General features: G+C 52.0%; 1 protein-coding gene across 4 annotated transcripts in view; it reads right to left on the minus strand.

Annotated features, from left to right (window-relative positions):
* DPP6 (dipeptidyl peptidase like 6) overlaps nt 1-24,218 on the minus strand; it is an 846,122-nt gene that overhangs the window by 148,319 nt on the left and 673,585 nt on the right. For all 4 annotated transcript variants that reach the window (XM_074366690.1, XM_074366691.1, XM_074366689.1 and 1 more), the window contains exon 6: nt 19,015-19,067. In XM_074366690.1, coding sequence (XP_074222791.1) covers nt 19,015-19,067 — 53 coding nt within the window. The remainder of the gene's footprint in view (nt 1-19,014; nt 19,068-24,218) is intronic.

Raw genomic sequence — 24,218 nt, forward strand, 5'->3', positions numbered from 1 at the left:
AACGTAAAAGGAAAGAAGGTAGGAGTGCCAGCCCTGAATGAACACCAGTACTGAGCGTTGCAGACGAGGTCCCTGGCGGGTCCTAAAATGAGGGGGCGAAAGTTTGTAGAGAAACAGGATTCGCATGTGTCCAAGCATGTCCCCCGAGACACTGACCCACCACAAAGGGGAGAATACCAACTTCCCCGGGAGGAACCCTGCAGACAGCAAGGCAGCCGGGAGACCGGGGCGGCGTCAGCAGAAGGAAACAGAGCACCCTGAGCCTTCAGTAAGGGCGCCGAGGAAAGCAGAACATCCTACACCTGCTCTCGTCGCCCACAAAGCCCACTGCAGCTCCCGGGGAACAAATGTGCAATCTGGATAATTAAATACGGTCTAACCTTTCCTTTTCCTTCGTGCTTAGTCTAGCTCCGCTTGCCCACAAGGGGCCTCGCACCCAGCACCTCAGACCAGAGTTCCTGGTGCGCAGTGGCCGTGCGGACGCCTGCACTGGGCGGGCCGCGTGCAGAAGTGCTGCACACGACACTCAGTCCCGGACGGTGGCGGCGGGCCGTGTGCACCGCCATCTGCAGCGGGCGCAGCACAGCGGCCGGGCCCGCCCCGCCCCCTCCCGCGGACCAGTCCCCGCGCAGCCGCCCCGCCCAAGGCCTGTGGGGGGAGGGGCGCGCGCTCGGGACCGCCCGCTGCTCTGAGCGCTGATCAAAGAACAAAGCTTTCCTTTGCCTCTGAGCCCCGCTCGCCCCCTTGGCAGGAGGACCCCTGTGTGGACCAACTCGGGTGGGGCAGCAACAGTATTTTTGCCAAAAATGCACCCCCTACACTTCAATCATGAGAAAACTTCAAACCCAAATTGAGGTTCAAAGCAAAATACCTGACTGGTGACCTTCAAAAGTGACCTTTTAAAAGAGTTAAAAGTGGACTTCAGCGTCCTCTCTTCCAGCTTCCCCTCTTCTGGTTCATCCTCTGCTTCCATCTCCTGCTGATGGCTTCACTCCCACGAGCCTAGCAGACACCCAACTTGGTTTCATGCTCAACCCGCCTCCTTCACAGAAACGCCCAGACCCCTGGAGCCCCCAGAGAAGGGCACAAGCCAGCTGCGGTCCCCAGCCTCGCTGGGCACTGACCCTTCCAGTCAGCACAACTCACGTTCTCCCCGACGACGGCTCCAGTCTTCCCTGGTACCTTCACATCCCCTTTTACCTGCTGCCCCCTTCTTCCAAGCAGAGGCCCACCTGCGGGACAGACAGGAGGGGGCCCAGTTCTGATCACCCTCCTGGGAGACTTGCTGCTCCCTGCAAGGTGGGCTGGGCCCCCGCTGCTCACATCACCAGAGGCGGCGACAGCTTTCAAGCCAGGTCCCGCTCTGCTCGGGCAGCCCCTGGCGGTAACTGATTGCCGCAGGGGACCTGGGGCGTTTCCACCCAGTGCGGTGTCCTCAATGGGCCATCTTTGCTCTGAGCTCCCCGTTGGGTTGTCCCAGGTGGTCACACTATAACCGAGCAGGACCCCAAGGGGACATCTGGGAACAGAGCACCCCACCCCCACCCACGTCCTCCTCCTGCCTCTTGTCTGTAGAAAACCTTTAGTCTCCTAGGGCTTCCCTGAGTTTGAAAGATTGCATTCAATCAGAGAAGTGAGAAAATGCAGAAAGAAGGGAAACAGTCAAGCAAGACGAAATGATAATAGTTCAGCCATCACACGACGTCAAGGAACTTTAGCTCCTCCTCAGATCATATTACAGAGCACATTCTGAGCCGCGTCCTTTGAGCTGTTTTGCAGACACTGAAACCCCCACCGGGTGGGAGAAGTTAACTGCCTGCTGCCCCCCAGCACGTGGACCCCAGACAGGCTGGAACCAGAAGGCTGCTGATGTTGACTCCCGGTGACCTCCCCACCAGCCGATCAGAGGAACGTCCACGAGCTGATCACACACCCACAGCCCCCCTCCCCACCTGGTCTTTAAAAACCTTTCCCTGAAAGCCTTCGGGGAGGTCGGGTCTCTTAAGCACCAGCTGCCTGGACTCCCTGCTTGGCTCCTGCAATAAACGCTGCACTTTCCTTCACCGCCACCCGGGGTCAGTAGACTGGCTTTACTGCACGCGGGCGAGCGGACCGAGCTTGGTCCCGTAACAAGATCTGCATGCGTTTGAGGCCGAACCCTGCTTCCTATCCTGTTCCCAGCCTTGCAGCTGCCACTTTGTCCTTGTGGCCTGAAGCCTTTCCCTCCCAATCCTGCCTGCTGTCCCACTGGTCTTTCACAGGCATTATTCTCAATAAACCTGCATGTTTAGTCTGCTTCCAGGAAGGCTCAGGTGGCACCTGGCTCCCTGCTACAGACGACAGGTGTGCTCCCTCCATCCACACACATGGGTACCCATCTGTCCTCCCCTCAGCCTCAGAGGATGAGGCCTCCCCTTTCCTGTCGAAGCCGGCTCCCTCTTTGTACCCCCTTCTCCATTCCAGCCTAGAACCATCAAATCCTTTCCTTTGCACTCACATTTCTGGGAAACCTTTATTAGTTATTTTAAAAAATTAAATAATATTTATTTTCCAGGGCAGAAAACCTGAGCAGAAACTAGAGTTCCCAGATACCTGGTGTCTCCTGCCTCCAGTTTCCCGAATTATGAACCTCTTGCACTGGTGTGACACATTTGTGACAACCACAACCGACGAACCAAGATGGATACATTACTACTCACTAAATTCTACAGTTTACATCAGGGTTCACTTAGCCTTGCCCGCTCTGTGGGGTTGGACAGGTATGCAGTGTCATGTGTCCACAATACGGAAGAGCTTCACTGCTCTACAAATCCCCTGTGCGCCAACCGTCCAGCCCCCAAATCCCTGGAAACCACTGATCTTTTCACTGTCTCCATAGTTAGGCCTTGCCCCGAACGTCGCAGAACTGGAACCGCAGAGTGCAGGCCTCCCAGACGGCCTTCTTTCACTCAGCGATGCGCGCTTCAGGTTCCTCCGCGCACCTGCGAGGGGTGACTGCCGCGCAGCTCCGGCCCCCCAGGACCTGCCCCGTCTGCTCTTTCTACCTTCAACCTCTCTCCTGGTTCTTACTCCTTTCCACGGGGGGACGTTCCCATCTACGTACAAAACAAGCGTAACGAGGAAATGAACAAAACACACCTCATCTGACGTAGCATCCCCACCCTTTATGACCCACCCCTACTTGACTTCTCACCCGGACTTAGGTAAGTAGGTCACATGCAGGGGTCATTGTCTGACCTTCCAACCCATCCTCAACCTAATGGAACGTGGCTTCCATCCCACGTGAAGCTGAAACGGCTCGAGTGAATCACCAAGTTCTCCTTCTGTGGGCTCTTCCACCTCTGCCTTCTCTTTAAACGTTGAGTGTCTGGGGCTCCCACCGCCAGCACCTGGTCCTCCCCCCAGGGGATTCCTTCACTCACAGTTAACCTCTGTTCCTACTCCGAGGAGCACCGTCCCCACACCCCAGCCCGGGCCTCTCCCCAGACTTCGGACGGCGTACAGGGCATCTCCACGTGGACATCCCAGGAGTCCTCATCCCTGACATGAGAGCAACAGAGTCCTCTGTCCCTTTACCCTGGTGGCGGCACCACAGTCCGCCCAGCCATGCAAGCTAGGAACAGGCTGCAGGCGTCTTAGAGATCAAGGAGCCGAAGCTACGTGCTGTGGGTCAGACTGTGCCCGCAGATACGGTGAGTCCCAGCCCTGCCACCTGAGTGCGACCGTATTTGCCAACAGGCTCTTGCAGATGCCATCATATTAAGATAAAGTCATTCTCGAAAAGGAGGGGAGGCTGATCGGAATCCAGGATCCGGAGTCTATGCCAGAGAGGGTAGGACACACAGGCCAGACACAGAGGAGAAGACCCAGGGGTGACGGAGGCAGAGGTGGGAGGGCCGCACCACCAGCCAAGGGGCCCCGAGGACTGACCGCATCCCCCAGAAACGGGATGAGGCGAGAAGGCGTGCCCCCGCAGGTGTCAGGGAAGCACGACCCCACTGGCGTCTCAGTTTCGGACTCTGGCGTCCAGAACTAGGAGGGAACCCACTTCTGCTGTTTGAAGCCGCTGGGTTTGTGGTGATCGCTACTGTAACATCAGGAAACTGGTACATCCTTTGTACTGAGATTATCTGAAGCCCCGAGGGCAAGTGACTGGGTCAAGGACACACAGCTGACTTTTGTTTGAAGATTAATCTCCTGCTTTGGTCAAAGAGAAAAAAAAAATCTCCAACTGACTGCGGAACAGAGGAGAAAGGCCGTCAGAGAGAAGGCCAGACGCCAGCCCGGGGGAGCTGCATCTGCTGACCCTCCCTGCGCTTCCGCGCTGCTTCCTGGGGAGCAAGGTCCTTCAGCAGAGGGGCCTGGATGCCCAGTCACCACGGAGGACCACGCAGAGCTGTCTGCCCGAGGCCCCAGACCGGGGTCACTGTCATCACATGATCCTCCATCAGGGACCGGATGACTCTGAAGGGTGTGCGTGTGAGAGAGAGAGAGAGAGAGAGAGAAAATGCATAAAGGTACGTATGTATTTATTTGTGGGTGGGTTGTGCCCCCCCCCCATTTTTCTGTCTTTCTTTTTATTCACTCATTTATTTTAAAGAATCCGCGGTGGGCCCTGTGATGAATCATCTCCTGGGTGGAGACGGATCGGGAAGAAAAAATGACGAAAGAAGAATAAAATTATCTGGACTTACTCTGTCTCAGAATGGTCATGCAATCCATTCTGATTTTGCTTATTGGAGCAATAAACAAAACAGGGCATAAATCATGTGGGGTTCTGACGAGGAACTCAGTGCAGCAGAGTTTACCCATTTATCTTCCTGAGCTAGTTCAGGGGACTGAAAAGCTTCCCCACAAAACAGCACTTGGAGGAGAAGAGCCAACCTGCTCTTCTGGCTCCTTAAGCCACCACGGTGAGAGGCGCCAAAAACAGCGTTTTTAATGTTGAATGATGAGTGTTCTCTGAGTCTTCCCCCGTGCTTTGCACAGCGGGTAACATAAAGATGCAAGGTACATGCCTGGCCCCAGAACAGCACCTGACACGTCGCAGACACCCACGTGCGTTCACAGAAGAGGGAGTAAACGGGTGGATGGGTGGCCGAACAGGATGCAGTCACTGTCGCTGATGACCAGGCTCGTGGCACCTGAGAGCGAGGCACCACTTACAGGTTGGCGTCCCCGTTTCTCACGCGTGCCTCACATCACACAGCTACGTCCTTGCAGGCAGGGATTCTCCCAGGCACAAATCCTTCCGGAGGGGCCCGCACAGTGCATGCATTACTATTTATTTTAAGGGGGGTCCTGCACCTACGGTGTACCAGGCGCTCCTTTCCTCGTGGAAGATCTGGACGGTGACGTTTTGGGGCAGAATGCTCTGCTCGCTGAGTGGCTGGGGGAGGCTCATTCTGAGATATTTACCATGTATCCCCAACCCAACCTACAGGGACACTTTACATGCGTGATCATAAATGTAAGTACTAAATAGAGTCACGTGGAGAGATTTTTTAAACAAAAGGGGACTCATGCCTCATGTGTTGCTCTGTGGCAATGTCTAGACTGTGCTCAATCAACCCTGTAAAGGAGGACACGAGGGAGGGGCGGGGAAGGTCTGGAGCCTCAGCTGAGTGGTGAAGCGTATTCTGGGGGTGATGAACGCTCCACAGTCGAAGGAGGTGATGGCCACACAGCTCTGGGAAACACGAGATACCACTGAACTGCACAATTGCAATGGATGAATTGCATGGTGTGTGAGTTACATCTCAATAAAGCTGGGACAGGATGGGTGGAGGTGAGAGAAGGGGATGAGGAGGAGGAACAGGGAAGAACAGGAAGGGGGGGGAGAAGGAGGAGGGGGAGGGGAGGGGAGGGGAGGAGAGCAGCACTCCCTGGGGCCGTGCCGGGCATTAAGCCTCACCGGCAGACCCTGGGTTCAAGGTTATTTCTGTTCTGCTAATGACCTAGTGGCACGCCTTCATGCTCTCAACGCTTCCTCAGGACGTGCTCCCTGAATCGGGATTCCCACGCTTCCCACCTGTCCAGGGTGGACAGTCTCAAGGGCGACAGTGGCAGGCAGCCAGCCTGAGCTCCCACTCCTCCCTCTGGACGCAAGTGGAGAAAGTCTGCTGGACTGAGGGGCCCACCTGCCCTTCTCTTCCATCATCTCTTCCAAGGAGATGGGATATGCAGCAGAAATGGTAGACGGTTTGGAGATTTGCCATGAAGGGTTTAGCAGTAAGAAATCACACTCTTTAAGTCCAGACCACACATATCTGGACGGGAGGCTGCGAGCCTTACTTACTAAGAAGGAACCCTGACTATTTCACCATCTAAGCCTGCAGAGAGCTGGGGTAAGGAAGGCTGCCCTCCATACAGTGGAAGCAGGGCTCTCCCAGGTAATACATCTGCCCACGGTCTTCAAGAAAGTCCACATCCGCATCTTATAACAAAGGGTGTGGGTCTAGTTAAAAACTGCATATTGTGTATACCTATTATATTCAAAATGCAAATTACAGAGAAAACTCAGCAAAATCTTTCTGGCCTGTGCGGTAAATGGGGTTTTCCAAGCATGGCCACAACACTATTTCAGGTCCCAAAATGCTTTTTCAAAACCTTGGTGCTTTCCATCCAAAGACAGAGTTTATTTCCAGGAAACCTGGCAGGGCTTTGACTGCATCGATGACCAGAAGGCGGCGGAAGAGCCGCTGTGATACTGCTCCGATGAGACCCAAAGGTAGCAGCGCGCACCTGGGTCCTCTTTCCTGGGGGCCCAGGCCACGTGGAGAGACTGCACACAGGTATCGCAGCCAACAGAGCTGCTGAGAGCTCAGCTGACAGCCGTCAACCGCCCGGCTCGCGCAGGGGCAGCCTTATGATGAGTCCCGCCCCCGGCCCCGGGCGGCCCCCGCTGACACCGTCTGGAGCAGAGACGCGCTGTCCCCGTGAGCCCCATGCAAATGGCAAACTGATGAACAAACGAAATGTGAGATGTGAGCCACCCAGTTTTGGGGTAGTTTGACATCCAGTCAAGTAGCTGGAACATCCGGCCCGAGTACGTGGAAAAGAAGAAGAGAACACTGGGGGCTGGTGCGAGGCAGTTGGGACAAGGGGATCTTCACGGTGTCATCGGAGGCGCAGATGTCTTAGTTACGTATACAAAAGGAGAGCCCCTCCCCGCGTTCTCCACAGTCCCACTGGCCCCGCCAGCCCTTCTCCACAGGCAGAGACGGTTAGGAAAGGCAGGAGCCCCCCACACCCCAAGCTTCTCTCCCCACACGGATGAGCCAGTGTCCTGCTCGGGAGGTGGGACGGCAGCAGCCTCCCGCGGTGGGGGGGGGGGGGCGCCCACCGACGCTCTCAAACGGCGCCTCTCCCGTCCCGGCCCTTCACTGCTCCCCCCCGTGTGTTTCTCTCCCCCTCTCCTGCACCCCCCTCACACTGTCTGTAAGCCCCTCTTTTCACTTTTTCTTACCTTCTCTCCCTACATGTTGGGCGCTGATATCTGCACTGTCAAGTATTTGGGAGAAGGTGTTGGAATCATTTGGAGCGGGGACGATAAAATGGCCCTCTTGGGCGGCGCTGAGGATAAACTGGATGGCTCATGTGAGGTCAGCGTTTTGTTCAGCCACACGGCTGATGACTGGCATGTGGGAACGAGCCACAGGTGTGGGGCGAGCCGGCTGGGGCTTCTCTGACTAGTCCAGAGACCACACGCTTCACGATTACTGAGCGAGCTGCTTAAAAGAGGCAGATTCCTGGTCTCCACCCCCGGTGTACTAAAGAGAGTGGGCTGTCACGCTTTCCCCTTTTCTGTTCTCCAAAACACCCCTCCTGGGCCCCTAGTAGCTGCCCTTCTCCTGGCACAAGGACTCTGTTCCACAACCTCCCTTAAAGGTGGGTGAGACCTTGCTCTAAATTCACTGCTAGGAAGTGCCCGATCATGGAGGAGGTGTGCCCTTCTTCGCTTTGTCGTCTCCTGCTAGCTGAGAATTCTGTGTGATGGCTGGGCCTGCAGCAGCCACCGAGGGGCGCGAGGTGGAGGCTGCCGGGTGGGGAAGCAACACGGTGGCCTGGGTGCCTGACTCTGTGGGCACCAGCTGGGCATTCCTCTCTGCACTTTCCCACACAAGAGAGCACGTTCTTCCCCGTAAAAGCCTTTGTTATATTGGGTTTTCTGTCCCCCCCAACCTAACTGAATCATATCTAATATACTTTGTTCTGGATATATCCTAGAAACATGCATTTTTTGGTAAGCTCTCCAGATGTTTTCAAAATAAACCAAAGCTTGAGAACCGGTCCAGCTAAATACCCAGCATCTGCATCTCAATGAATTGCACTCTGATGATGTGGGCTGCTCGTGGCTCTTGGAATGAACACCCGGGAAGGCTGGGAGGTCACAGCACCTCCATGCAGCCCCGAGGACCTGACCACACACGTTCTACATGCATGGAGGGGCGGGGCTCCCGGGCTCTGTGCCCTGCGGACCTGATGATCCCTGCTCCTTCTGTCTGACAGCTGGGTCTGTTACCTGAAGACACTGATAAAGCCCTTCACGGAATTATTTTAAACCAATTTAACTGTGTATATTGATAAAAATAAAAATAAAAAGGAATATTTTATATATTTTTATCTTTAATATATTTTTAATAAAATATATAAAATATCTTTTGTTTTTATTTTATTTTTATATTTAATATATTTAAATAAAATACATAAAATATTTTATATATTTTTATTTTATTTTAATATTTTATTTTATATTTAAAATATTTTTAAATATTTAAAAATGTTAAAACATTTAATATGTTTTCTATTTATTATGAAATAATAATAAATAGTAACAATAACCATAAGAGCACAACCGCGAGAAGCCAGCCAATATCAAACCCCCAACAGCTCCGGCAGGGAATGAAAAGCAATAAACCAGGAGGCACACAGCGCGGACCAGCACAGACGGGAAATTATCTTCGGAGCGGAAACGATTCCGATCAGCTAACAGCAAGGCGAGGGCGACAGGCCCCAGCGCCTCGGCCCCCCCGGCCCCCCGGGCCCCCGGTCCCGGGTGGAGAGCCCAGCCCGGGCGGGAGGCCTGCAGAAACCGCTCTCTGCCCCGCAGACGCGCTGCTGGCTCCAGGGCCGCCCCGCATGCCGCTCCTCGCCCGCTTCCGCCGACCGCAGGCCTGCCTGTCACCCCTCCCAAGGCCGAAGGCATGGCGGACCTTTCAGCTCACCCGCGGGGGTCTTTACAGAACCAGGCCTGAAACACTCTCGTTGCTCAAAGTCGCGTCTTGCGTGACGAGGCTCTGGGAAGCGGTTTCCGCCTCAGACACTCGTCCGGCCCCGGGGCTTCCGGCAGGCGCAGAGCCAAGCCGGGGGCTCCTTCAAGGCTCCTCGTGGTCCGAGGCAGTCCCGGCCCGAGACGCTCGGCCTGCTGCGCCCCCCGCCCGCCCCCCTGAGCTGCCCGTCTGCAGACCGTGAGGGCCGGGCGCGCTGACACGGGTCGTGCCGCTGCGCTTTCGGAGAGAAGGCTCGGCCCTGGACAGGAGCCCAGCAGCCTGCGCACGGCCAGGCCGTCGGGGCGGCGCCTGGCGCCCTGAGGCCCGCGCGGTGCCGCCCTGAGTTTTGCGCTCGACTGGCCCCGGCTGGCGAGCTGTGCTCCGCCGTCCGTCAGCAGCCAGCCCGGCGGGGACGAGCTTAGTCCATGGCAGGACGTCGTGAGACGTGGTGTTGGACTGGGAGTGAACTTCAACTGGACGAAAGCTGAGCAGATGCTCAGCTGGTGGACACAGCAGCTTAAAAATTACATCCAGTTGGCTCCTAAATGCGCCTCTAAATTTCTGTGCTTCCCAGGCCTGGGAAGCAGCATCCTCAGCGGGGAAATGCCCCAGCTCACATTCTTCTGTCCATTGTTAGCAGCTCCATAAATACTTACTAGTCCAACACACAGCATGGTTGGCTGTACTTTGCAAACCAATCGCCCCCCCCTCCCGGGGGGGGGGGGGGCAGCACTGCCTGCCTGGTGTCTTCATGGTGCTGTCTGTCATCAGGGTTCAACAGAAAAATGGAGACCAAAGTCACAAAAGCCCACCGCACCCTCCCCTCTGACCGCCTAGACGGGCAGCCCCGGGGCAGAAGGCAGGATGCTGCTGCACAGACGCTGGAGGTCCAGGTGTGGGGCCTCTTCCTTTCAGCTGCCAAGGAGCAGACACACCCAGGACACGCAGGACAGTCAGGACATGTCACTGGGATGTGCACCTGTTTGGATCTGGTCTCACCTCCAAGAGGGGAGGTTCTCAAAAAAAAAAAAAAAAAAATCCCTTCCCCCAAATCTGCCCAGAAAGTGAGCGATGCTCAGGCCGGAGCCCCTCAACCGGCCCTGAGGCTTGTGCCGGGGGCTGCGTGTGAACAGCCTCTTCGGAAGTTTCCAACCTGCCCCCACCCCCGCTCACTTCCTGTCCTGCCAGATGCCTACTTCCCCACTGCCCTGCCACCTACAGAGCACTCCAAAGGGAACAGCTGTGGGGACCAGGTTGGAAGGGCTCCCCGAGTGCTGCGTCAGGATAGGAGAGGCGCTGGGCACAGGCTCTGCCCTGGGAGGGAAACCAGGCAGGCACGGTGGCGCCTCCCTCGGGCACCAGATGGAGGATGGGGGTCAAAACCCCCAGCCCTACAGGGTAGTGAATCTAAAAGGAGAGGGGTCTAAACAGCAGAGCCACCTTGGATAACAATGTGGTAGCTTCTTACCAGCTGACACATACATCTGTACGACCCAGCGATTTCCCTCCTAGCTGTTTACCCAAGAAAAGAGAAAGCATGAGCCTGTGAGACGTTCTGTATGCAGGCGTTCCCAGCAGCTTTACTCGTAATAGCCCCGGGTTGGAAACTACTCAAATGTCACATGGTGAAGGCACAGACTAATTACGGGCTATCCATGTACTGGACCACTTCTCGGCAACAGAACATATGACCCACGGACGCTGGCAATGACGTGGGTGAATCCCGGAAGCAACGATGCTGACGAAGAGGCCAGGCACGCAGGTCCCCGTGTATGGCTCCGTACAGAAGACACTCTAGAGAAGGCAGCACTATAGAGATAGATGCCAGGGGCAACCACAGGGGGCAGGGGATGGGCACGGGGGACTGTTTCGGGGGGATGGGGACGCGCCCTAGCTTGTTGCGCAGGTGTTTCTGTGATTGCTCCCGTTGGGCAAAACCTAATGAAAACTTGTCATTTAAAAAGTGTGAGTTTCACTGTAAGTAAGTCATGCTGCAATGAGGCTGTGATCACACAGATGTGACCAGGGCAGGCTTGTCTTTCTAAGGTCCAGATGACCACCCCTCCTGCGGCCCTTGAGTGCTGCTTTCCTGGTCTAGGCTGCCATGATGTTTCATCTACGCTGGGGTCACCAACGTCCAGCGCCCTGGAGGGACAGTCTGGAGCACAGAGAAGAGAGGAAGGTGATGTAAAAACAGAACCGACCAGACGAGACAGCAGGGGAGAAGTGTGCCTTTCCACTGACCACCCCGTGGCCAGCACGGTCCCGCAGGTGCACAGCACATGCTGCAAACGTCTGGCCGGCTCAGCCACCCTGGGGAGTCAGCCAGAGGCACCCGGCGTCTCTCTTTAGGAAAAGGTCTGTGAACGACAACAGAGCTGACCTCAGGGATGTGGGCAGATCCTTCTCAGGTGACTGACTCTCAGGCCCCGTTGAAAGGGTTCGGCCTACATGCCTCTAACTCTGCGTGGCTTGGGACTGGCCCCGAAGTTCCTCGAGAAGTCCAAGGCCGTGTGCAGACTGCGCATAGCCCAGCTCCAAAATGCAGGAATCCAAAGAGGCAACTTCCCCGCTGAGCCCACTAGGTGGCGCTCCTGTCAAGCCCCAGCCCAGACGCTGGCTGAGCGGACGCATCACTGCCCCTTTCTGGGGACAAATTCAGAAAACAGAACCGCAGGCCCCATCTCACCGCCGTGGTGCAGACTTCAGTGCACAGTGCGTTTACTGAGTATCATCAAACACGTGCTCATCTAAGACCTGCCGCTACTTCTCTGCATCTGTCAAGATGACAAGGAAATGAACGTTTCAGGGGAAACTTCCATCACGTGTTCCCAGAGCCAGAAGCGTTATTTCTCAGTTCCAGATATAATCCCGGAGGGTCACTTAGTGACGGCAGCAAGTGAAGAGGGGCAGGGCCGGTTGACCCCAGATCCAACCCAGAGACACCTGAGTAACTTCAAAAACCCTCCTGAGGTCTCATCCTCCGAGTCGCTGGTCTAATGGATGTGGGGGCCCAGGCTTGTATCTTCTTACTAGACAATACTGCTTTATTAATGAACCCATTTCCTCCAACTGTCAGCCAACATCTATGGACTCCCTCCTGTGTGGGGAACAATTCGAGGATATGAACGCTCGGGTCCACAAGGCACCTGACAAAATGATGCACCATGCGTGTTTTCACCTCATTTCCAAGTGGGTTTGTTTGCTTGAAAATCTTTAGATGTGGCAGGCGAGTTATTGAGAACAGCAAATGATTCAATGGGAAAGAATGGTTGAAACAGACGCCCTTTGCACGTGGCTGAGGGAGCCTGGTAGCTCAGATCTGCAGGTGCAGCCTCCCCTGTGCTATTCTTGGGCAGCCCTGCTCCCGTCCTGGGCAACAGCCTCTGGGCCCACTGACACAGGCCAAGCTCCTTCCAGCAAAACCCCTCTTTCTGACACCTTAGAATTCAGGAGAGAACAGTGTCAGGCAGTAAATTCATCTTGCAATAGGATCTAAACCTGCTGTTCAGAAAAAATCATCTATCTACACAACAAGGTAGCAATTTAATGCAAGGATACATCACAGTGTAAAATGAGAAGCAAGCTCACTCGAGGAGCTCAGAGCTGGAGGGGATTTTGACGTTGGGACTTGAAGCATCAGAAGGATGTGGACACAAGATGCACCACAGCAGGAAGTCCCTGGCGTCTGTGTGTGGGGTGGGGCAGAGGATGGGGTGAGCAGAGGAGGGACACACCTTCTGTTGGGAGCGGCGATTACACTCATCACCGATGTGGTCTTTCATGGAAGCAGGTCTGGCACGTAGGAGGCATTACATGTGTCTTTCTCCCTCTAACTGCAGGCAAGACCCATCGATCACGGCATTCTTCCCCACAGAGCCCAGGCATAGCTCTAGACTGCCTTTAAACCCAGAGCTGCAGGAAGCTGTTAGAATTGATCAGAGCTAGCATTGAGTATGAAATTTATTTTCTGTCCAAATGTAGGGAAATTGTGGGGAGGGTGATGAATTAGATTTGGCTGCATAATGAAAGCTCTTGGTTCCACCATGAAGAGAGCCTGTAGTGCATTCTGCACACCAAAGTAGGCACTTAAATGCACCATCTCCTTATTCTGCAGTATTTCATAAAACCGTTACATGAACCCTATGAGTCAGGCATTTTATTTCCAATATATATAGGGAGTAATTGTGCCCAGGGAAGCAAAGTTAACTTTTCCATGATTACACAGTAGAGAGGCTGACTGGGGATGCAGTCCCAGATCGATTTGACTTTAAAGTTCATGTTCTTTTGGTAATGCTTGCTAAGAGTCTGGACTTCAGGGGAGGGAGGGAGGGAAGGAAAGAGGCTGGAGTGGAAGGGAGCGGGAGGGGGAAGCAGCTGAGACCGAGTCCTACAGGAGATCTCAGAGCTGTCCATAGTCCTGAAATGTTGTGAAAGCCAGTAATGTAGGCTTCTCCCTGCCTGATGCCACGGCAGAGACATGGAAGGTGCCATTCTAAGAACTCTCTTTCTCCTATATTTTGGCTTCAAGTTGGCACTTCCTTGATGTATGCAAATAGCTCTGTTCCTGCAACTTTCAGCAGATCTGCAGAGCAAAGTAGGTCTGAGCGAAAGGTCCAGCAGCAGGGTCCCGGGGGTTCAGGTGGAAAGAAACGGCTGGGAAGGAAATGTGGAGGCACTGCCACTGTGCCGGGAATTCTCACCGCTGCCCTCATGAACTGGCTGCCTTGAATCTTCTCACACACCAGGCTCAACTTGCAACAGCCACAGATTTAATTAGAGGGACATGGCATATAAACCCTTGAAATCTGTCTTCATTTTCCAAGAGAGCACCAGACACCCTAATCACATCAGTGTGGTCTCCACACTGAACGCTCCCCCATCCACGCCTCAGTGCTCCCCCGCTAGACCTCCTAATTGAATCCAGGCTCCTAACCATCCCTTTCCTTCCCTCTACAAACACGCATAAAACTAATCTAAGTCTGCCTTCTTCTCCATGTCTCCCTCTGCTCGGTGTTCAATGTGTTCTTATTGTGAAGACCCATCTCGCTGGGGTGGGGTTTAGTTTAGGTCTTCCTCACTCCAGGCTCCTCCTAAACCCACCCAAGCCTATCTCTCCCCATGCAGAGTCCCATGAGAACAGCCCTCCTCTGGCCTGGCCTGGCACCCCACTAATTCCAGGAAGATGCCGGCTCATTGCAAAGGTCAAGCCTGTTTAATGATTTATCTGACATGGAATATCTCCTCTCTGTCTCCACCTATTAAATGGAACAAATCAAAACTTACTCAACTGTAAGGCTCAGCTCAAGCCAGACTTCCCCTGTGAGATCCTTTACGAGATCCCCGATGCCTACAGCCTTCTCTTCTTCTGTGTTCAGTCTTTAAAATACCCATTTGAGGCACTTAATATTGTTATAAAAGTCTGTGTCTTTCCTTTTCAACAAGATTTTGAACTTTGTAAGGCTCACAACCATGCTTTTTGTTGCTCAATTCAATAAACATTTGTTGACATATATTGTCTTTTCTGCTTCCACTGGAGGGAAAAAAAGAATGTCTTAAAAATGAACTGTAGTAAGTCAAATAGAGATGAGATTAAAGCAGAACTCACTGGGCGTTGAGAATTGTAGATAGTCGAGGCCACAGACATCTTTTTAAAGGGAGAAATTAAAATCACATGGGCACTGTAATTACCTGAGTGTCACGGAACAAGTCCTAGCTTTGAAAAATTATTAAAGGGAGTTCTATTACTGTCGGGGTATGTCATTCCTCTCCTTGTAACAGAAAGGATCTGAGCTAGCTAGAAAGTAAAGTCTGGTAGCATTCAATTATGAGACTACAAATACATATTGGGGACGTAGTACAGTGTTAAGAAATCGCATTCCCAGGCAGTCACTAGAAGCAAAATGCTCTGCTGTGCATTTTGCAAATATCAGTCCCTTTAATTCTTATAATGTGCCTGCAAGGTTCGAGCTCTTATTAGCATCTTTCTTAAAATATGGAGACTAAGATCTGTGGAAGCACAATAACTCTCGCGATCACACGGCCAAGAGTCAGCTGCAGGCTGGGATCCACATTCAGGTCTATGTGCCTGCGGGGCTTCAGTTCTTAACTCCTGCGTCACGATGTTAGGCCGGTGTGGGGCACTGTGATATGTGCTCAACCTACACACCTATTTTCTAGATAAAAGGAACGTTCTTCTGTGTCTCAGTCTGTAAAGTTAGAGAGGAATCCTGGGGGGAAGGAAACCACGTCTCAGTTGATTATTTTCACAGACATAGAATGTGACTTCACAAGCCAACCAGAATTCCAGAGGAAAGCAGCTTTTGTACAAGTCTGCCTGCTGGGCACAGGTGAACAAGCAAGGCTCGGGCGACAATACCCACAGAAGGGGGCCTGACACATAAACAAAAATACCGTCAACGACGTCCCCGTTTCTGCCCTATGTTGCTCCGTCTGCCAAAGCCCAAAATGCCAGTGCTACCTACCCGAGGGCTCTGCCCAATTTTTAAAAAATTGATTTCCGTTACGGAAGGACTGATTTTTCTCTGGTCCATAAGATTTTCAGAATGACCCTAATACATGCGAGAAATCATAATTATACAGAAATAAGTATATTTTAAAAAGCACTCAAGCCAAAAGGAAAACTAACCCAAGAAGAAGGAGTCATGTCAGGAAGGTGTCAAGACCCAGCCAGGTCGACCAGAAACGCCCGCGGACACGCAGCGCGGACCCCCGCCAGGGAACGTTCAGCTGGCTCTGATCGCGATTATGAAAGATCGCCTTATTTTGTTGAAATTCGATATATTCAGTGGAACACTTTATGTTAAAAATAACTAGCTTCAATTTTGGCTTAGTAAACAAATCTGTGTAAAAGACACATGTCCTTTAAGAATACAATTTTTGAAAATTTAGTATGCGACCATCAAGCAGGTCTGCCCTGAGCGTCTCCATCTTTAAACAGATGAAAACTCAGTTGGCCTGGGATACATGCACACGGGGTCCTTCCAGGCTCCAGCTGGGAGGTCACAGCTGGAGGAGGAGGAGGCTGAGCACGGGACCAGGAGGTCACTTTCTGGCTCGTGAAAGAGATGGAAAGGAGCCCCCCCCCCCCAAGATTCTTCCTCCCTTGGCAAAAAGGAAGGAAACCAGAATTTATCAGGCACTGAAAAATGAATCCAATCCTTCTCTGTGACTTGTTGGAAAGACTGAAGCTAATGGGGAAAAAAAAAAAAAAAACCCATGTTATAAAGGACAAAAATCCCATCCTGCAGAGACCGAATGGTCTCTGGCTTGCAGTGAAGAATAGTGGGGAGTGAGGGAGGAAAGGCGAGGTGAGCATTTGAGGAAAAGGTACAGATCTCGATGTCTCCAGAATTATCAAGACAGGCTTTCAGGTTTTTGGTCCTTTGAGTCACATAAATTTAAATATTTTAATAGAGATACTTTTGTTTTAAAAAGACAGCTGTGCTTCCCTCTCTGCCCCAAACCCACCTCCGGGGCTGTGTCCTCCTGCCACCTGGTGGAACACGTACACAACTGACGGAGGGCTCCACCAGCCCCTAATTCAGGCGGTTGAAGTTGCAAAGGCTGGAGGCCTAAAGGCCCATCCAGTATGGAAATCTGCCCTCTCCTTAATACATATAAGATTTTGACAATATTTGAAACTAACTACTTCATTTATTTTCCATAAACGGTCTTATGACAAAGAGGAAGAGTTTGGGTGGTTGAGCAATGCCATTTTTGGAGCTGCTGTCAGTTTCCAGGGTGATGAGATGGGCCACAGACATCCTCATCCACCAGAGGTTGTGTCCCGTAAGTGTGATGAGTACTCTGCTACATCTTTCATTCGTATGAGTCCTTAGAACAGAAAGACATTAGCCCCACTAAAAATCTGGTATTTACGGTTACAATGTAACCCAAGGGAGCTGTTTTGAGAGCATGGGGTTGAGACGGAACCAGGCCAAGCTGGATTCCAGCTCTTCTGGACACCAGCTGTGAGAAGATGGAGAGTTCCTCTACCTCTTGGAGTTCTCACCGTGAATGGGGGAGAAGGACGCTTTACTTGCAGGGCTGTTGTGCCGGGGTAAATGCGCATGAAACTCAATAGATAATGGCAATGATTATTACTATGGTTACTTTAAAAATACTGAAAGCAGCTCACTCGATGTCAGCATCCACTGCAGGGGGGTGGGGTGGGGGGAACAGCCTCATCATGAGCCCTGAAACCAAGCCCACGGCACAGACCACCTCATCCTTAGATTCGAAGCTGGTCTGGCAAACTCTCGTGCCAGGTTTTCAGAACCCATTTTTCCCGAATTCTAACTGATGCAGTAAAATATTAACACCATGTGTCAAGCACAAAATGCTTTACAAATTTCTATAAGATGTAATGAAATATCCATCATCTACAAAAAATTCCATTGTTCCCAGAAGGGGTAGACAAATCTCAAGGCATAATTATACTCCTGCCTGCCGAGACCTTGGACGATGCATTATCTGCTTGAAAAATAATAGTCATTTCTCCCTGGTGAAAAACAGGGGAGTTTCTATCTGAAATATGCTTGAAATGAACAATGCCTATGGATACTTCGTTTTTACTACAGTGGGTCATCTTCAGTTTCTCGGGGCTTGATTTTTCTAATAGTCTAACAGAAACGATTAATCACATTTTGCTGCATATTTCCATGCATCTTTGATTTATCTTAAGTCCAAATGAAGTTATTTTCTCCATGTTTGTCTTCCAAGGATGCGCCCATATTCTACATACACAGAGCAGCAAACAGACAGCAGCAGCCGTACACGCCGCGCTGTGACGAACACGCTCCTGCAGAACCATGTTTTGTAGCAGCTCCTGCCGCTTGTTTAAATTTGCCTGGGAACATGAGGATGCTTCGCCCTAAATATTCACAGAAATCCACACATCGCCAGCAGCACAACCCAATTTCTTCGTACGTTTCCCGAACAGCTCATCTTTAAAAAAAAAAAAAAGTGAGAGAAACCAGAGAGGGTATGAAGGAGAAGGAGGAGGTGGGACAAGAAGAGCTGGGGGGAGTGGGAGAGGAGGAAGACAGAGGAAGAAGGATGAGGGGAGAGAAAGAAAGAACAGAAACGAAAGCAACAAAACGCCATCCCTGCCTCGCACTCCTTGCTCCACAAATGTATTCCGTGTGGTGACTCAACACATGGCTCCACCAAACTCGAACCGAATCTGAACACCTCTGCACGCCAAAGATGCACTCCCAATAACACACCCCGTGTTGTGTGGGACTCGGGCCACGTGGAACTGAAAACGCCATAAAATCACGCTCGCGCTCATGTCTTTCCTTCCCACTCATAATTCTGGGTCCCAAATCATGCAGTTTTGAGGGACTAGATGAGCTTAGGGGTGTCCTGGGGCTGATGCACTGGCCCCTGGTTGGGGCACAGCTGATTACGAAGCACGGGACACATCTTGCTGTGCAGGACCTGGAGCGTAAGCCCGGAAACCAGAGCAGGGGGTGGTGGAGCTGTTCAGGAAGGAGGCGTCACAGATGGGCACGTAACTGGACTCAAGGGGCCCCCTCGACCCGAGGCATGGTCACCTAGGGAGGCATCACAGAGGTCCCACAAGATCAGGACACTTTGCTGTCAAAAGTGAAGGCGCCCCGTTTCCTGCCTTAAGAATTAAGCAACCACTCAGTGCTCCACCCTGCGTTCTGTTCCGTAGATTTCTCATGAAAAGAACATGAATGAAGACTCTTACCCATGAGGAATTTTGCTCAGGACGTAATATCCAGTATAGGAGTGCTGATAGATCTGAAACAGACAAAAAAAAAAAAAGAAAAATCATTGAGACAAAGGTTGTGATTGTGATATTTTTTCAAATCACTGTGAATCTTAATAAACATCACCAGACCAAAAGCAGTTAATCAGGAGACCTGGAGGCAAAGTCTTTTATTTACTTAGGACGTTAACTTGCATATGTCGTTTATTTTATTTTCATCATTTGTGGGTGGTTTACTGGCAGCCAGAGGCTTGATGTCATCTCTATGGCGACCTGGTCGGTGATTAAATCAGGGCCGCAGATTTCCAGCTCAACTACATGCAGCACAGACCAGCGAGGACACTGGTCGCGGGGGCTGTGAGACAGCCGGCTGGCCCCGAGACGGTAAGACCCACGTGCTATGGGGGTCCCTGTAAACCAGGGCAGAGTCCACTGTGTATCCCCGGTGAGGTGCGATACTGATGCCACGATAGGCTTCCTGGGGCAAACCCCGTCCCCCTGTACAATTTGATGTGCATGTTTTAGCTTCAGGGAGTGGTCAATAAACTAAGAACTCACTGCAAGGGGAGCTTTCAAAACTAAAGTAACAACAAAAACAGTATTTCCAAACTCCTGTAACCCCCGAATCTCAGACGTCCCCCTTAAACTCTTGAGCCAGGAGATTACTCCCCAACTATATAAACTCGATGACTGGAGTGCAAAGGATAAGCCAAAAGAAGGGTAACATGTCCCCCATCCTCTCAAGCTTTCTGGATAGAGACCCTCCCAGGGACTGGGTCACCCTGCAGGTCGAGGGGAGCCCACATCTCACTTCCTTTTCCTCCACCTGTGGAACCTCTGCGAGTCGGCACCCTGTGTGGGCAACTGTCCAGTGACTAGCACTTGAAAAGCACCTTTGTAAAGGTGGCAGCTGAGGGACATGCAGGCCGAGGAAGGCAGAGCTGTCGCAGAGCGTGGGCAACCCGGGACGCGCGTGGGCCCGATGGTGGAGGTGAGCCTGCAGGAGGAAGCGGGTAGGATCTGCCGACACCCCTGACTCCTCACCTCCCTGGGCCCCCAAATTGCCTTCTAGGAAATCACAGTGGATCACAGTTTTGGGGAGAAAAAGGACTCAGACATGGAAATGAGTGACAGCACTTCAGGCCCAATGATCTTTTGCTGCCAGTGACCCTGAGACTCCTGCACCGGACACGCGGGGCCGGGGCGGCCTGCTGGGGGCGTTAGACGGGCGTCTGATGGGAAATTAGTCTGAGCACTGCTTTGGTTTTGCAGAAACAGCCTCTAAGGAACAAGACCGTGACGAAGAGCCCGGCAGGGCAGCCACAGCGACCACCCAGGAGCACCGGAGCCTCGCTGCTGTCCCCGCGTGAGGCCTGCAGCTGCTTCCCCAGGAGGAGAGGGGCCTGTGTCCAGCTCCCACGACCCACGCAGGTGGCCGCTCAGAGAGAGCCCCGCAGAAGACCCCGTGCTCTGACCGGACGGTGCCCCTGGGAGCTGGACACTGCCCCGGGTGCCAGCGCAGACGCTGGGTGAACCGTCTTACTTCTCCAGCTGCGGCACACGGTGCTGGGTGGGAGCGCCCCCAACTCCCCCTCCAGAAGGGACTTTCCGTAGGGTTTACCTCACTCTGTTTTCATAGGAGCCCCGGGAAGGCAGAAGACTACCGCTGCTCATTAAGATGGGAAAACCAGGTCCAGCAAGGGCAGAGGAGGATGGGGGGAGGGAGAGGGGAGGGGAGGGAGGGGGCACCACGAAGCGGGCGGAGAGGAGAGAGGGTGGGTGGAGCCTTGTTCTGTATCCTTCAGTATCGGCGGACTCAGTGACTCACACAAGTAGAATGTGGCAGCGGTGACGGTGTCAGGCTCTGAGGCCAGGCTGTAAAAGGCCCTGCGGTCACCTTCTTGCTGCCTTTCGGATCACTGGCTCTGGGGGAGCACGGCCGCCATGTTGTGAGGACGCTCCAGCAGCCCCACAGACAGGACAGGTCCATGTGGCAAGGGGCCATTAGATCACCCAGAGCCAGCAAGGAACTGGGCAGCCTGGAAGTGGAGTCTTCACCCCAAGTCAGCCTTCAGATGAAGCAGCCCTGGGGACACCTGACAGCAGCCCCATGAGAGAATGTGGGTCATAGCCACATGGACAGGACGGCAGCCCCATGAGAGAACGCAGGTCACGGCCACGTGGACAGGACGGTCCTGAATGCCTGACCCGCAGTGACCAGGGGACAGTTACTAAGCATTGGGGAGCTTCTTACAAGGCAATAGGTAAATAATATATCTAGTTTAAATCCAAAGAAAAAAGATAATTATTAAGGCAGATGTGGGTAGATTTATGAGTTGCTGGGTTCCCTCCCTATAAACTTGCAGCAACTTCTAAAACTAACAGACAGACAATTCCTTATCAAGAGACTGTCAGGACACATCATGAGACATCACCTCACACCTGTCGGAATGGCTATCACCAAAAAGAACACAAATGACAGATGTTGGTGAGGATGTGGAGAAAAAGGAACCCCCCTGCACTGCTGATGGGAATGTAAATTGCTGCAGCCACCATGGAAAACAGTATGGAGGTTTCTCGAAAAACCCCCCAAACTAAAACAGAACAACCACATGACCCAGCAATTCCACCCCTGAGTACATGTCTAGAGAAAACTAATTCAACAAGACACATGCACCCCAATGCTCACAGTAGCATTATTTACAGAAGCCAAGATGTGGAAGCAACCTGAGTGTCCATCAAGAGATGACTGGGTAAATAAGATGTGGTGGAGTGGAATGGAATACTATTCAGCCAGAAAAAGAATGAAATTTTCCACCTGAGCAGCATGGATGGACTTGGAGGGCATTATGCTATGTGAAGTAAGTCAGAGAAAGACAAATACTGTAAGATGTCACTTACATGTGGAATCTAAAAAATATAACAAACTAACGAATATAACAAAAAAGGAGCAGACTCACAGATACAGAGAGCAGACTAGTGGTCACCAGTGGGAGAGTGTGGTGGGAGGGCAGCGCAGTGGGGGGTGAGTAGGAGTCCAACCTCTCAGGTATAAAATGAGCTACACGGACGTGCTGTACAGCACGGGGCACACGGCCAGTGTTTTGTAGCAGCTGTAAGTGGAGCATAACCTTTAAACATGTGAACCGCCATATTGTACATCTGTGACTTATATAATATTGCACAGCAAGTATGCTTCAATTAAAAAAAATTGAGTTTCAGTGCATAAGAGGTGGGGGCAGGGAGAGACATTAGAAACCACAATACTTGGAGGAAGCCTTTGAAATCACCACAGAGAAGAGTCCACAGCACTGGGGGGTGGGGGGTGAGACTGGCCAGCATTTTGGGAACTCCAGGCATGATTTCATTCAATCTCCGTGAGGCATTTATTACTACTCCATTTTTAAGAGAGGAAAAGTGAGTCAAACCCAAGCAAGACTTGATCCGAGGTCTATTTCTCTCTAAACACACATTGGAAACTGCCTCAACAAAGGGGCCGGCTCTTAATGCTCAAGTCTTATAAGTCCAGGTTGACTGCGGTCCCCTGAAAAGCCCAGGATACCAACAGATATAACAAATATACACAGTAAGGACCCGTGCTGTCTCTCCCGGTTGAAGGTTTATTTCTTTACTCCACCTGGAAGCGGTGATTTCGGTTCATTCCCAAGCTGTGACATTCCAAACAGACACGGAGACTCACACCTTTGCACACCTCTTTAAATACTCCCGTAAATGGCCCTCAGAAGCAGCTCTGTGGACACCTTCTGAGTGGAACCGATGAGCAAAGGGAGAACCAAGTTAAAATCACCTTCTAAGGGCGATGGGAAGAAGAAGATGACGGAAGAGCCACCCACGCACAACCCTGCGTCCGCACCGTCAGGCAACCAGGAAAGCAAGAGCGTGTGCGGGTGGGAACTGCAACAGAGCATCTGGAAAACTGAATCGCTAATTAGAAAGATTCAAACAAAAGGGGAGAGGGTCAAGGGGAGACCGAGAAGACTGGAGACGCTGGATCTGCCGAGGGCAGCAGAGAAAGCAGCGTTCCAGGGTGAACGGCGAACGCAAATGGAAGGCCTCAGAGGTGAAGGTGCAGTTGTGACTCAGGTGCTCCTCTCAGAAGACGGGGGAGCGGGAGGAAGACGGCGCGGTCCTCTCACTGCTCCAGGATGAAGCGATCACATGCCATTCTCTTCCACGAGGCAGCCCCACAGCCTGGAGCCAAAAGAACCACAGGCACAAGGCAGACAACTCGGAAAGAGCACACACTCCAAGAGTTCTCATTTGCACCAGGCCTTACCTCCAAAGGCATTAAAAAACAGTATCTCACTGAAAGAATCTATTCCAGAGAAAACCTTTTTGTTTATTTGTTTTTTCTTTTCCTGTGGTCTCTATTTCTTTATTGTACTTATGTTTCCTTCTTTAAAACAGATTCTAAAGACTTCCCATCACGGGAAAAAGCACAAAGAGCTGGAAGTCAGTAAGAGTGCGTCCAGTTACTTTCCGGTGAGTGCGCCGTGAGTTCGTGAATATGTTACTTTGGTTTCTCTCTACGCCATCGAATGTCTCTTGGCAAATGAATGCATGAAACCTTGTTACCCAAAACACCATTCACAAGATGGGAAAACAATTTCAGTATATTATTTTTAACAGACCATGCAAAAGAGTTGATGGTGGCGTTCACTAATTGGGAAAAAATAACCAGTCAATTAACAAGTCTTGGGGTGACTGCATGTTTGGTCTACTTCTTATACTTCTGAAACATCCCTCTGCCTGTGGCTTTCTTTCTCGCCCTCTCTCCTCCCTCACCCCCCAAGCTGTACTTTTGAGTTCTCTGTGGTCTTCCCCGCCGCAGCCCCACCACGCACACGGATGCAGACTCACTTTAGATCTTCTTCTATGAAATCACCCACTCTTGTAGATTTAAACAGTCATTACCTAAATATTGGTAACTTCACAGCTCTGTCTCCTCAACTCTAGACCGAGGTACCAGATTTCCACCCAGACATCTCCATCTTCTGCCTCACAGGCATCAGAAAAACTCAATATTCTCCAAAATAAACTCTTCAGCAAACTTCAAAACCTAGCTGTCCTTTGACACTTCTTATCTCAGCCAGTGGCTCCCTCATCCATTCAGTAAACTGACCTGAAAACCTGGTTCTTCTTGACTCCATTCTTTGCCTCCT

This window comes from Camelus bactrianus, chromosome 7, assembly GCF_048773025.1.
Source record: "Camelus bactrianus isolate YW-2024 breed Bactrian camel chromosome 7, ASM4877302v1, whole genome shotgun sequence".
NCBI lineage: Eukaryota > Metazoa > Chordata > Mammalia > Artiodactyla > Camelidae > Camelus > Camelus bactrianus.